The sequence below is a fragment of the Cyanistes caeruleus genome, chromosome 18 (genome assembly GCF_971803275.1).
Source record: "Cyanistes caeruleus chromosome 18, bCyaCae1.hap1.1, whole genome shotgun sequence".
In the NCBI taxonomy this organism is placed as follows: Eukaryota; Metazoa; Chordata; class Aves; order Passeriformes; family Paridae; genus Cyanistes; species Cyanistes caeruleus.
The window spans coordinates 6870868-6883791 of NC_141718.1; the positions used below are offsets into that span (position 1 = coordinate 6870868).

Here is a 12924-nt window from a genome sequence, read left to right on the forward strand (position 1 = left end):
TCCCCTTTTGGGCAGCTCTTTGGCTGGTAACAATTAACTGCTCTGCTCCCACCTCAAGTTTACATTTCAGATGCTTGGTGAAAGGGCAACAGCTCTGAGCACTGTAAGCCACAACAGGTCCTGCACTGGCAGTCCTTGCAGCGCTACAGCCACACTTGCTACAGCTGCCCATGCAGCCACTCAGCTGAAGAGACAAGAAAGAAAGACAGACCAAATATTTTATTCAAAACTTTTAAAAAGTTAATAGACAAAAACTGATAAATTATTCTCATTGCATCAATGAGAGATACGTCATGATGGTTTCCTCTTGCCCCCCACATCTTACACTACACAACAGTTTGTTCCTTACCAGTCCCTGTTCCTTGAACTTACCCTGATGCAGCAGTAGTTCAGTATCAAGCCCTTAAAGCCTCTTCTCCATAGGTTATGTGCCCTGATTAAGCTTCATACAGCTCTGACAGGAGTAAGCTAATCAACATCCTTATTGATCAGAGAATCTGTCAAGTAAGTTAGTTGTTTGTCTGCTGTCCTACTTCTGTTTGCTGTCCTACAGTCTGTGCTCCCTCCCCAAAGCAGATAATGTGGTGAAACTTCACAAACCTCCAACTATTAACTGAGCCAAGTTTCTACATTGGTTCAGGTGCCTAGTAAGCTTCAGAATGCTTCTGAGCCCTCCCCTCCCAAAAGCCCAGCAGTGTCAGAGCTGTATGAAGGAGGCACTTGGAATATCCAGCTCAATGCCTGTCCCTTACACTTGCCCTAGACAAGCCATTCCGTGGCCACCTGCTCACTACTCTGGCAACAGCAGTTTTCTCCAGTGCTGCAAGGACCTGCAGAATCACTACCCTGAACCCAGCGGTGCTATCGCTCTACTCTCAAAGTAAGGTATCAACAAATACCAATCACTGGGAAAGAGCACTCAAAAATGTCAGTAACTGAAAGCACTTTTAGAAGATTGCTGCTTTTCTTTCCTCCCATCTTCCTGTTACAGTCTAATCCCTACAGCCTTCTCCAAACCATGTTTTGCTTAAAGGCTTTATAAGACTGAAAAACAGCCCTAAGAACATTTTAAAGGACATCCTGAGGATGATGGAACACTTAGTATAAGCAGCAGTTAGTTCTAGCACCACAGCTCTGAGGCAAATGTTTTTTACCCTCTTTCTTTTATGCTTGTAACCTCCAGGCACAGTTTACATGGGCGTTTTGGGGGCAGAGGGTAAGAATGACACAACATCAACATACACACTCAACAGCTTACAAAAACTGAAGCTTTGTCCTTTGGACAGCAGAATACCCTGTTTGTCACTTCAGGAGCTGGAACAAGCTGGCTCACCTTTTGTTTTAGCTGCAGTGTGATACAAGGCTGTTCCCATACCAGTCGCTTTCCTGCACAAGAAAAATACCCACAGGAGCAAGCTTTGGTTAGAGAAATTCACAGCAGGGTGGGGGAAAAGTCAGTGCTGAGCAGACATTCAACCTGTATTCCACAGCTCAGCTTTGAGTTTTGGGGAGTACTTTAAGGACTGGACATGTTCAGGCTTACAAAGGTTTCTTCTTTTCTGGACTGAAAGGCAGAGATATGAATATGAAGGAGGAATGAGGCTAAAGGACATTTTAAGACAGCATCACACCCCAACATAATAAAAATCTAGTGGTACTGTAGCAGAATGTGCTAGTGCAAAGAGACTAGAGGCAACTCCTCAACAGCCTTCCATCCATTTGGCTCATTCAGGTGCGTGTGATTTTGTCTGGAGGCATGAAACCTGTGTCACCCAGTGTTCGAAGGGCCACTCTGCCGTTGGGACGTATCACCAAGTGAGTGATGCTGCCATTGTTGAGAGACAGTCGCAGCCAGCCTTCTGGGGGGAACTGCAGTGCTCTGGTGACAAAAACACATGTATTAATAATTCATGTACAGTTAGATTAACAAGCCCTCACAGCATCACCTTCTGTCCCAGATAAGGGGTGAAAAGAGGGGGAAAATCAAAACTGGTGGGCACTGTGCAGCTTGCATACCAGTGCCCCTAGTGAGCCTTGGAAAATGCCTTTTCTTGTGGAAGTGATATAAAACTGCAGCGTTGGTAACTGGACCAGGGCCAAGAGTGCACTTGGCTAAGCAGAGTCCAGCAGATGGGTGTGATTACTGCTGACAGGATTAGTTCAAGTGGACAGAAGGCAGCAGCTCAAATGCAGTGAGGCTGCAGGAGTGCTCTGAGCAGCTCCAGCAGTCAGGGCAGGGGCTGGCCCAGGCTCCTGTGCAGGTGGGACAGGGCAGGGCTGGCTCAGCACCCAGGGGCTGCCTCAGCAGAGGTGGAAAACAGGGACTGTCACAGCCCATTTCAGCCACGCCACTACTGTAGAGGCAGCGACACAGAATTCCCTCCAGTGGCCTGCAGGTGCCTAGGGAAGAAATTCCCCAGAACTACTTTCCATTGGCTACATCACTCCCCAGGAAGGAAAAGTACCTTGCACCTTCCACAGAAACACAGCACGACAGCTGGTCTGCAGTCATTCTGAATTTCCTAACTCAACAGCCTCAGGAGCTCCATCAACTGTATCAAACAGCTGAAAAAATACCATGTTGCCTCCAACAGCTTTTGCCTCTAATACTGAGGAATAACTTGTTTTTGGCTCTTGTGACAATCTTGTAGAAAGCCCAAGAAATTAAATACCAGCTACAGCCAAGCTAGATTTGAAGGAAATGTTACATGGATTGTGTTCAGTTGTGCTATCAGATTGCCTGGAATCAAAAGCACAGAAGAAACATTAAAATGAAGAGGAAAACAACAACAAAGAGAAAAAGTATGTATTTCAGAAAAAGCCTTGGCAGGAACAACATGGTATTTTTTTAGCACAGGAAGGAATATTCTGTTTACCTGATCAATAATTTCAAGTATAGCAATTTTGAAAAGCTCTAGAGCAGCCCACAGAGCAGACAGGCCAGCATTTACCTAGCTCAGCTAAATAAAGCTAGCTGAAACTGTTGTAGGTATTGATCAGATTAAAGTTTAATCACATCTGTCCTGCTCACGACAAATTATCTTACAGACAGTGCTCTGTTGATGGGAAAGAAGAATAAAACAGACTCAGCTGACTGGATACAGACACAGGCAAAGATCCAAAACTGTTTTCTCCTTTATGAACAACCTTGATGTTATTGGAAAGATCCACTCTCCCCTTAATCCAATACTGGATTTTACTGCAAAAACACACTAATGCAACTTGAACATAACTCAAAAGTATCCATTAGTATGGACAAATAAATAAAGAATTCCCAAAACTGAATCAATCTTTAATTATGTAAGCTCAAATTCATGTCACCTCAAAGAGATGCATCCAGTAATACATCTATTTATAACCTTTTCCAACAGGCACTACCTTCAGGTTTATGTAAGCAGAAGCATATAGCAATTAAAGTAACTGTCCAGATGTACGAAAAAGGTTAAGTTTCACTGACTTAGCCATTTCTGCTTTAGAATTAGAATGAAAGTATTCTAATTTTCAAATGTACCTTGATGAAGTTGCAGAAGCAGCTGCTTACAATGCAGGCACTGATCTCCAACCACTTCAAAGAAATGAAATCAACACATCTCCTCCCTCAGTGGTGCCAGAAGCCCCTCCTGTTTCAGTGAACCCTCCCTCCAGCAGCCCCAGGTGAGCAGGGCAGCCAGCCCATACCTGCACACGATGTAGCGGATGACGTTGGCGTGGCACACGAAGATCTCGTAGCTGTCCTCCTCCTGCTTGGCATCAGCTCTATGAATGAAGTTTCGAAAAGCAGCCTCAATTCGAGCTCCATCTTCATAATACTGCTGAAGGCACCGAGGTCACAGTTACACACAGCTCAGAGCAGCACGTGCCACTGAGGCCTCATGTCCTCAGGAGCTCTTGGTTACTGGGGTGCACACTTGGGGCTGAGCTAATGCTCAAGGACTGCAGATTATTTTAACTGTTCTGCACACTTACTGAGGAGGAGGAAAGAACGCAATTATCTAAGGGCTGTGATAATTAACATCAGATCAGACACTGCAAGTTATTGCTACTGTCCATACAGAATATACTGAAAAAAATCTCAAACCAAAAAAACACTTTAAAGAAAAACTTACCACAGCTTCTGGTTTCCAGTGGGAGACTGGAGGGTCTGGTTCTATAGGTGCTCCCTCTCTCAGCAAATCAGTACTGATTTTTTTGACTCCTGAAATATTAGATACACATTCAGAAAGGAGCTGTTCACATGCTATTGCAAACGGCCCCACAACTCTACAGTGAATATATTTTTCAGTCTTTGAGGAAGGCTGACTCTCCATCCTAAAAGTCCATTTTAGTCTACACACTTCTGTCAAGGGATGTGAATCTCTCCAAAGATTTGAAAACTGTTTTGCCATCAGCAAGCCAACTTATTCCAACTGAACAGAACAGCAAGCTGTTTTCCCTGTCTGTTACACTTTGAAAAAGTGTATTTGTACCTTTAAAGATAAACTGGAAACAAGCAGTATTACAACTGTAGGTTTCTTTATAAATACAGATATTCACGCAGGTCTGGGAAATTGCTAAATAATATCTCAACTTTAAGGAAAAGCTTAGAATTCTACAGGAAGCAGTTTAAAGGATCAAAAGACAATGAAAAATTAGGGAAGTCTCTTACCTGGGAGATGTTTGCTTATAATTTCAGTTGTTTCAGTTGCTCTAGTCATGGAGGAGTGGATAATCTGATCGAATTTTAATCCCAAACTTGCCAGCCTGTGTCCAGTCAGTTCAGCCTGCTCTCGACCTTAAAAAGCACATTCATTATATAAATTGGTGACACTCCCATTAGCACCTCACACAAACTACCAAGAGCAGGCAGACATAAAAGGTCTACATCGATGCCAGGCTTTTTCCTTCCAAAAACCAACTGGAAAATATTTTCATCAGAACCACTACTCAGGCCGAGCTTACTGGTTGGACAATTTCAAGTCATACTTCCTTAAGTAGGAAAAAAAATTGTTTCAATTAGAAAAAAACCCACAAAACCCAAAACTTATTCAGCAACTTCTACTGAAGTACCCAATATCCCTGCTAGCCCTATCCCCAGGCATCAACAATCCCCCTCAGGCCTGACAGTGTGTGGTTGTTCATAAAGGCAACACCAGCTTGGCACAGTTTACAGCACCTGGGCAGCCTCAGGAAGGTTCATCCCACCTTTCAGGCAGGCAGGTGAAAAGACAACAGACAGGTTAAGTCACTTACTTAAGGCACAGGATGAGACAGGATTAACATTATTCTTTGTTACCAGATAGCACTTAAGGCCTGCAATTAGCATTTCACTCCTCTTTACACACCAGTAACTGAGATGTGGGTGGAAAAATGTCCACAGTAATAATTCTTCCCCCTCTGAAAAAAGTGTTGGCACATATATAATCAAGAAGTGTTCACTGCTTTTGAAGTACATTATTGAAAGTAATACTAATTAGCATTTGAGACCTTCTCACAGGATCAGTGAGTTATGATTAACACAGACAAAGGTTATCCTCATTTCATGTAAGTGATTAGCAGTACTCCCAGAAACAGTGACAGCAGCAAAAGTGCAATGTATTTAATTATAGACACTCCAGCTGAAAGTCAGAGGTGTTTTCTTTTTAATAAATTAGGAGATTAAATTAAGAGAAACACAAGAAAAATCCATCTCAATGGAGTGAAGTTAGAATTCCTGCCCTTATGAATAACAGCTGGCACAAAAACGTTTTTCAAGCAACCTTAAGATAATTTGGAATTTCCTTTGACAAGTTTCTTTACAACTGAACGTGTTTAGAACTCTCTAAATCACATATTAATGTTTGGATCAAAAGTAAAGAAAACAAACTTATTCATGACATCTTTCTGCCACAAAAGAATACAAAATGTAGATTAAGGCTTGGCAGCAAGACCCAGAATGGTGCTGAGTTACTGACCTGTATTCATCAGGTGAAAAATAACTTCCTCAAAATGCAAAGTATGATGCTGCAATGATACCTACCCAGGGGGGTCAGAGTTCTGTCTTTATCAGCCCGGCCATCCAAATTATACTGGGAATGACGGATAAGGAATATGTGCCTGGTGGCTTTTGCTTTGCAGTGATCTAAGCGAGAGGCAAGTTCTTCTTCCCCAGTTTCTTCATTTTTCTTTTTGAGGTTGATAAGAGCCAGTGGTTCACGCCTAAACAAACGCATTTCAAGAGTCATTTTTCAATAGGGGAATTTTACAGATACATAGTCTTGCCTTAATTCCAGTCAAAGCTGAAGAACTACAACTGACAATTTATGATACAATTACTTGTATCATGAAACTGATTCAAACCTTTGTGTGAAAAATAAAAATAAATGCCTGCATGGAAAAAAGTTAACGTCATGGGTTAAAAGGTGTAACTTGACATAGGTAAATTTCCCACTTAGTGCCAGCCACCTGAATTAATTATTGGGAAATAAGAACAATGAGCAACTAAAAAACTTGTAGGGTTTTTGACAAGAAAAACTAACCAGGAAGGATACCCAGGAAAAGAGAGAAAGGTGCTGAGTAACCATTAAAGAAAGAAAATGTTCCATATCTAAAAGGCCCTGTGATAACACCTACAAAATTTGCACTTTATCAATCACATTTACATCAAATGACTAAAAAAATCATCCCCCCAGCAACATCCTAGAAAGACTCCAACCTTCTGCAGTGCACATTGAGAATTATTCTCTGCTTTAAACTAGGTCATATCAGGTCTCTTCAGTAAAACTTTTTCAGCCTGGAGTGTTTTATTTATCCGTTCATTTTTTTCAGCACTCTCTCCTCTCATACCACTTTAATCTCTCTTCCACTTGTCACAAGCTCCCTGCTCTGCACATCACCCAGACAGCTGACCCGGTTCCTCCTGAGGACACCGGGATCTTCCCCTCTCTCTGCTCTCACAGGTTCAGTGCTACAGATCTCCCACCATCAGCACTAACCCTGCCCATGTTAGTCTGGGCCTCTCTCTGTACTGATCCCCCACCCCATTAATACAAACCCTTTGCTATGTCACTCCAACTCAGAGCATATTTTATTCATACCACACCTCACTTCTTCCACTATTAAACTTGTTTATTTGATGATAGTTTTTCCAATGAAAAATAATTTTATTCAGTTTGGGGCAAAGTAATTTGTTCACAGAAAATTGCTGCTTTCCACACCTATTTTGCACAGCAAGACTAGATGTGCAAAGCTCTCCTGCCTCAATTTCGCTTTACTGAACACGTGATTTCCATTAGACAATGAGGCTCTACACATTCCTCAAGCTGTTAAAGTTCAGAGAGACATTAAAAATGAAACAATAGTCAAGTAACAAGAAGTTCTATTGCTACTTCACAGGATACTGGATACTTTGGATTCACTGGAAACTGTACTGCTGGCAAGATACAATAGGAAAACAAAAAAAGTCTCTAAAATAAATTCAAGCACATTTGTAAAGCAGCAAGGGGAATAGCTCATCTGATATTTGCTTATAAGTATCCCACATGAATTAAACTAGACCTATCCTCTCCAAGAACTGAGCTGCACAACTCCTGTGCAAGTGGCAGAGACCAACATTCCAAGTGTGATACCCTATCAGACCAATAACAAGTTTATTATTTGCATTTGTTTGTTTCAAACTTGAAAAGCCACTGGTTGTTAAGAATATTGTAGTATTTCGTTATCTGCTCAAGACTTGACTTTCTAAACATTCCCTGCCCCCACAGAGCAATAGTCAGACATTCTGTGTATTTATAAGCCATTTAACAACTTAGCACATTAAGTGCTTCTGCTGACAACATTCAAAAGTCAAGACTAAGATTTCAAGCAGGCACAGCCTAAGCCACAGAACACTGACTGGCAAACTACAAGCAGCAGTAAGCAAACTGATCTGGGGTAATATATTCCACTGCCACTGTTTGCACACTGAGGATTTGCTACCCTGAACTGCTAGGAAGCATTAGCGGGCCATGTTTGTTCAGGCAATGGTGACAGCTCTGTAACTTATAGCACAATCTCTACCTCCTGGATTGGTTTAAAAAAAAATTAAATTACTTCAGCCTGAAAGTACTTTAGAATCCTTGAAGAAAATCAACCATTTAGCAGAACCAGGAAGGCCTGGAGCTGCACTTAAACAAGCAATGTTAGTACCTCCCTCAGTATAATTGTGTAACCAGCTGTAACCTTAGTTAATGAAGGCATTATTTTCATCACCGTGGTGTACATATCCCCATTTACATGAGCATTTGATCCTGTAGCCTCTCAAAAATCAAAACGATGCATTATACAATAAAAATCTGTTAGTGCTTATGTTTGGATTTACTGTGATTAAACTGGAGCCTGACATAAGTCCCCTCTGGGAGATAATTCTACCAGACCGAAGCTAAATGAGCCAAAGCTCCATGCAGATATTTGCACGTTCTAATTACACATTCAGAAAAAAAGGCAGTCAACCCTTGAGTCAATGTGTTTCAAAGTAGAAGAACAGGACTGAGTTGGGTTCAAAGCGCCGCTGCCTTTTCAAGGATTTCTCCACGAGCAGCAGGCCCTGCCCAGCACGTGAGAGCGCTTGGCGCCCACACGGGAGCTGAGCCGAGCTGAAAAACCCCGGTGCAGACATACAGCAGCATCGAGACATGGCTAAAAAAAATAATAATAAAAAATTTAAAAATGGCACGCTTCTGCCTAGTGCTTACATGCATCACAAGCCTGAGGCTTGGCAGTCTCGCTGGTTGAAAGCATCAGAATAAAGGGATCTGCACAGGGTAAATCTCAGAGCTGTCTGAACAAAACCCAGCGCCAGCGCATCCCTCCGGAGCACTCGGGCGCTCCAGCGCTCCACGGGTATTCACCAACTTCAGCTGGATTCTGCTCTGAGCAGGTCACCACATGGAATTTCACCGGGAAACCAGTGTCCCCCGCCGGGGGCTGTTCCCGCCGGGACCCGGGGCCTCCCGACCCCCGAGGGGCCCTGCCCCGCTCCGAGCGCGCTCCCCCGCGGGCTCCGGAGAGGAATTCAAGGCAGCTGTGGCCGCCCCTCGGATCTTCCCCGACCCCTCACCACAGCCGCGACCACCCCGGACGAGGAAGCGGCCCTGTCATCGCAGCCCACCTGTCCCAGTTGCTGTCCCAGTAGCTGCTGGAGCCGGTGGGTCTCTCGATCCAGCCGGCGGTCGGCGGGCAGGAGGTGGTGGGCGGCAGCAGCAGCAAGCCGGGCGGTGCGGCGGAGGGCACGGCGGAGCCCCCCGGGCGCGACTCGCTATCGCCACCGCCGCGGGCCGGCTGCTTGCCCACGACGACGGCGGAGAGAAGGACGGAGCCGCCCGCCAGCCCGCAGGCGGCGAGCGCCAGGGCGCGGCGGACCGACATGGCGGGGCGGCCGCGTGCCCCTCACCGGCGAGCCCGCCCCGCGCCGCCCGCCCCGCCCCGGACGGAGCGCGATGAGGGGCAAGATTCCTCCGCGAACGGGGAGCACGGGGCTGCACCGACACCCCCGACCCTCACGGGCCCGGCCCGGCCCCCGCTCCGCTCCCCCAGCCGCAGTGCCCGCCGAGCTACGCCCGCCTCAGGCCGGGTCACCGAGTAGAGCTGAGCCGGGGACCCTCGCCAGTCCTGCCTGGTTTAACCGGCTGATGCGGTGACCCGTCCTTCAGAGGTGAAAAGACCTGTAGGTCGAATCCACGGCGTCACTGCCAAGTTCGTCATATTTAATTATAAGCCCTGAGCCTTATCGCTGTGTCCAGCTGCTCCTCAGTACCAGACCGGGAGTTACTGCAGAGGGTCCGGCAGAGGCTGCAAAGATGATGAGGGGGCTGGAGCATCTCTTATGAGGGCAGACTGTGGGAGCTGGGCCTGTTTAGTCTGAAGAGAAGACTCTTTGTCATTGGTGCCCAGTGATGGGATAAGGGCCACTGGTCTTAAACTGAAACACAGGGAATTTCGCCTCAACAGGAGGAAGAACTTGTTTAAATTTAGGGCAGCAGAGCACTGGAACAGCTGCCCAGGGAGGTCATGGGGTCTCCACCTGTGAAGACATTCCAAACCCACCTGGATGCATTCCTGTTCTCGGTGACCCTGCATTGTATGGGGGGTTGGACTGGATGATTTCCAGAGGTCCCTTCCAACCCCAACGATTCTGTCCTACAGGAATTGATCTCTCGCAGGCAGCACTGGGTCCCTAGCACTGGTAACCAGGAACCTGCATTTTGGGAAATAAAAGTGATTATCAGCCAGGTGGACTCAGCAGAGCCGAGCATTTCTGTCCCATCTCTTGTGCCTCTGGCCTGAACGCTGCTCCCCTCTTCACACGGAGACTCCCTTCAAAAGCCAGAGCTCATTACAGCTCCACACATAGCCTTGGGCAGAAGAAGGACACATGGAACTGGAATGTTAATTACCTCACACTGCAATGTTAATTTCCTGTAGATGGCCAATGGTGCTGTCTTAACCTCACAAAAGAGGCCTCTTTTTCTGAGCTGACATCCCAAATTCAGCACTGGTTTCTACCTGTCAGATTCAGGAGTCTGCAAATGGTGACAGAACTGCTGCTGAATGTGGACCTTGGGATGCCAGCAGATTCTACAGATTCCATGATCCAGCCTTTGCTTGTTTAATTATGCATTCTTATCACTCCTGTCCACCTGTTCAAGATCCAACTTTATACCCACTTTTCCCACACCACAAATTCTCTAATACTATTCCTGTTATTCCACTAACATGCCAGCTGGGCAGACAGTTTCCAACTGCCAGATTTCAACCAGTGTGAGCGACTCCAGAAGCACTGTGACCAGAGCCTGTCCCCTACCGAGCACACAGAGATGTGTCCCCCTGAGCCCTGGAGCCTCCTGCGGTGCTGACAGCAGGCTTACAAGTGCCTGCCCAAAAGGAAATGGTCTTTCTGTTCAAGTTAAGCCACCTTCCAGCTTTCTCAGCAGTGTCTTTCCCCTGTCCACCACTCCGTGTCTCTGTCTCACACACATGTGGTGCAGAGGAGGCACATCTGACTGGAGCACAGGTCTTCTGGCTCTGGGGCATTTCACAGACCAACAGTGGTTCCCAGGGGTCACATAAGTAAATCAGACCCTGATGAAAATCTGCTACACGCCCTCCTTTATCCTTCTTGCCTGCTCATTCTCTGTATTTAAGATACTCAGCCTTCTGTTTCTTCTTATATAGCTTTAAAATGGTAATTTTATTATTTTTCTTCAGTTTATCTTATTATATAGGTAGGTATGTGCATTTACACTGCGTATGTTCTTTCTTACCAAGAGCCCAGAAGAAAAAGGTTTGGTTTCAAAACCTCATATCCAATTCATCCTGAAGTACCACAGTCCCTTTTCCCCAGGTCTCAGTCTCCCAAAGTCCTGCAAATGCTTTTCTAAATATTTTCTCTCATAATGCCTTTTCTCTTTTATACTTAATAATACTTATTCTCCATTAAATGCTCCTGCTTGTGTCCTACCTTTTCCCTATCCTCCCAGCCTCCTGCCCTCTAACCTGAATCCCATTTAACCTCCAGCATCTCACAAAAGAAGGAAAAAATTGCCCCAGATACCATTGCTCACTTGGGGACAGGGACAGGCTGAAGCTGGATTGGAAAAATGAAACAATTCCTGATAAATCTCTCAGTAGCTTGAGCTGAATCCTAAAATCATATGGTTCTGCTGGAAATTTCAGTGCTATTCAAGGTGCATTGCTTGCACAAGTAACTTCCATTTGAGGTCAAAATCCCAGTAATAAACACAGGCAAGTTTCTGGAGTGCATGACAGTGTCACCAAATGCACCAGGGCAGAGCTCTGCTCACCACTAGAAAAGTTTCAGACTGTTGTTAAGCAATAGTCAATATTGTTTGCCTCAGTGCTGCATTTTGGCTGTCATTCTTCTACACTAACACTTCAGGAATATCCTGCCTGTGCTCCATTCTGCAGTTTATTTTTGCTTGCGTTAAGTACTAAGACAATTTATGTTCAAAAGTCTTTTGAGATTACCTTAGATTTTCCTCAGTATGTCCAAAAATGTTATTTTTTAATTAGATTATATTTACCACTTTTTAAAAATTGCAATTCAATTAGGTAAAAAAAAAACTCCAAAAATAATTTGTTGAAGGTTACCACTAGCTTGAATATACAGTCCTGTGTTCCATCAATAACTACCCAGCTTCTTGCTCTTTGTTCTTTTTATATGTATTTATATTGCTGCTATTGTAATCCGGTTTTATTGTGTTGTATTTCATCTGTAAGAAGAAAATCCATCTAAGAGGATAATAACCTACTGATACCCACTAATGGAATTATTCTGTTAGCAAAAACAGTAAATGCTTGTGCTACTGATGCCACAGGTCCAATCCTTGGGGATGATTCCCAGGGGCTTATCCCATTTCTGTGGTTTGATGCAGAGACACCTTCAAGGAGGATGCCCAAGGTTAGGGCAGCCTCTGGACTGTGCTGTGACCAGAACAAAGAAAAGAGAAGTCAGAAAGCCAGCAAAAGGTTGGCAGAAAAGGTCAGCATAGGTGGGGCCCAACAAACAGTTTCCCCTGGCAGGCAGAAAAAGTCTGTGGCAAAAGCAGGCCCACAGCAGCCCTCGGGGTTAACTTCACCAGGAATACAAACAATTCATCTCTGGATGGGACTTGGATCAGCAGAGGGATGAGTCAGTGTTTGGATGTTTTACCGTTAGCTACAGGGAGAGCAAGGGCAGGTCTCTAGCTTACAACTGGCAAGCAAAGTTTATGAACTTTCAGGCTTTTTTCTTTTTTTTTAGACAAAACAGAGTAATAAAAGGACATTTGAAACAAGGAAAATGTGGTTTTGAACAGCCTCTTCCACAACCTCAAAATGTTTTACTCACCATGTATCACCTTCCCAATGTGAAAAAAAAAAAAAAAAAAAAGTATATTTATTCTCAAAAGAGCAACAGAGAGAGAGAAAAAA

At 44.7% G+C, this 12924-nt stretch overlaps 1 protein-coding gene across 2 annotated transcripts; it reads right to left on the reverse strand.

Moving 5' to 3' along the window:
* Positions 1 to 204: 204 nt before the first annotated feature.
* On the reverse strand, positions 205 to 9423 carry PGAM5 (PGAM family member 5, mitochondrial serine/threonine protein phosphatase). Of its 2 annotated transcripts, none has more exons than XM_023937857.2 (6): positions 9104 to 9423; positions 5996 to 6174; positions 4646 to 4771; positions 4107 to 4195; positions 3679 to 3812; positions 205 to 1879 (listed from the first exon to the last, which is right to left on the reverse strand). In XM_023937857.2, the coding sequence occupies exons 1-6, from the start codon at positions 9358 to 9360 to the stop codon at positions 1729 to 1731; spliced, it is 936 nt and encodes a 311-aa protein (XP_023793625.2). In that variant the 5' UTR covers positions 9361 to 9423; the 3' UTR covers positions 205 to 1728. The 2 variants fall into 2 exon arrangements, with proteins under 2 accessions (XP_023793625.2, XP_086712304.1); XM_086856178.1 differs by having other exon boundaries at positions 3679 to 3809; positions 9104 to 9419.
* Between the last annotated feature and the right edge of the window lie 3501 nt (positions 9424 to 12924).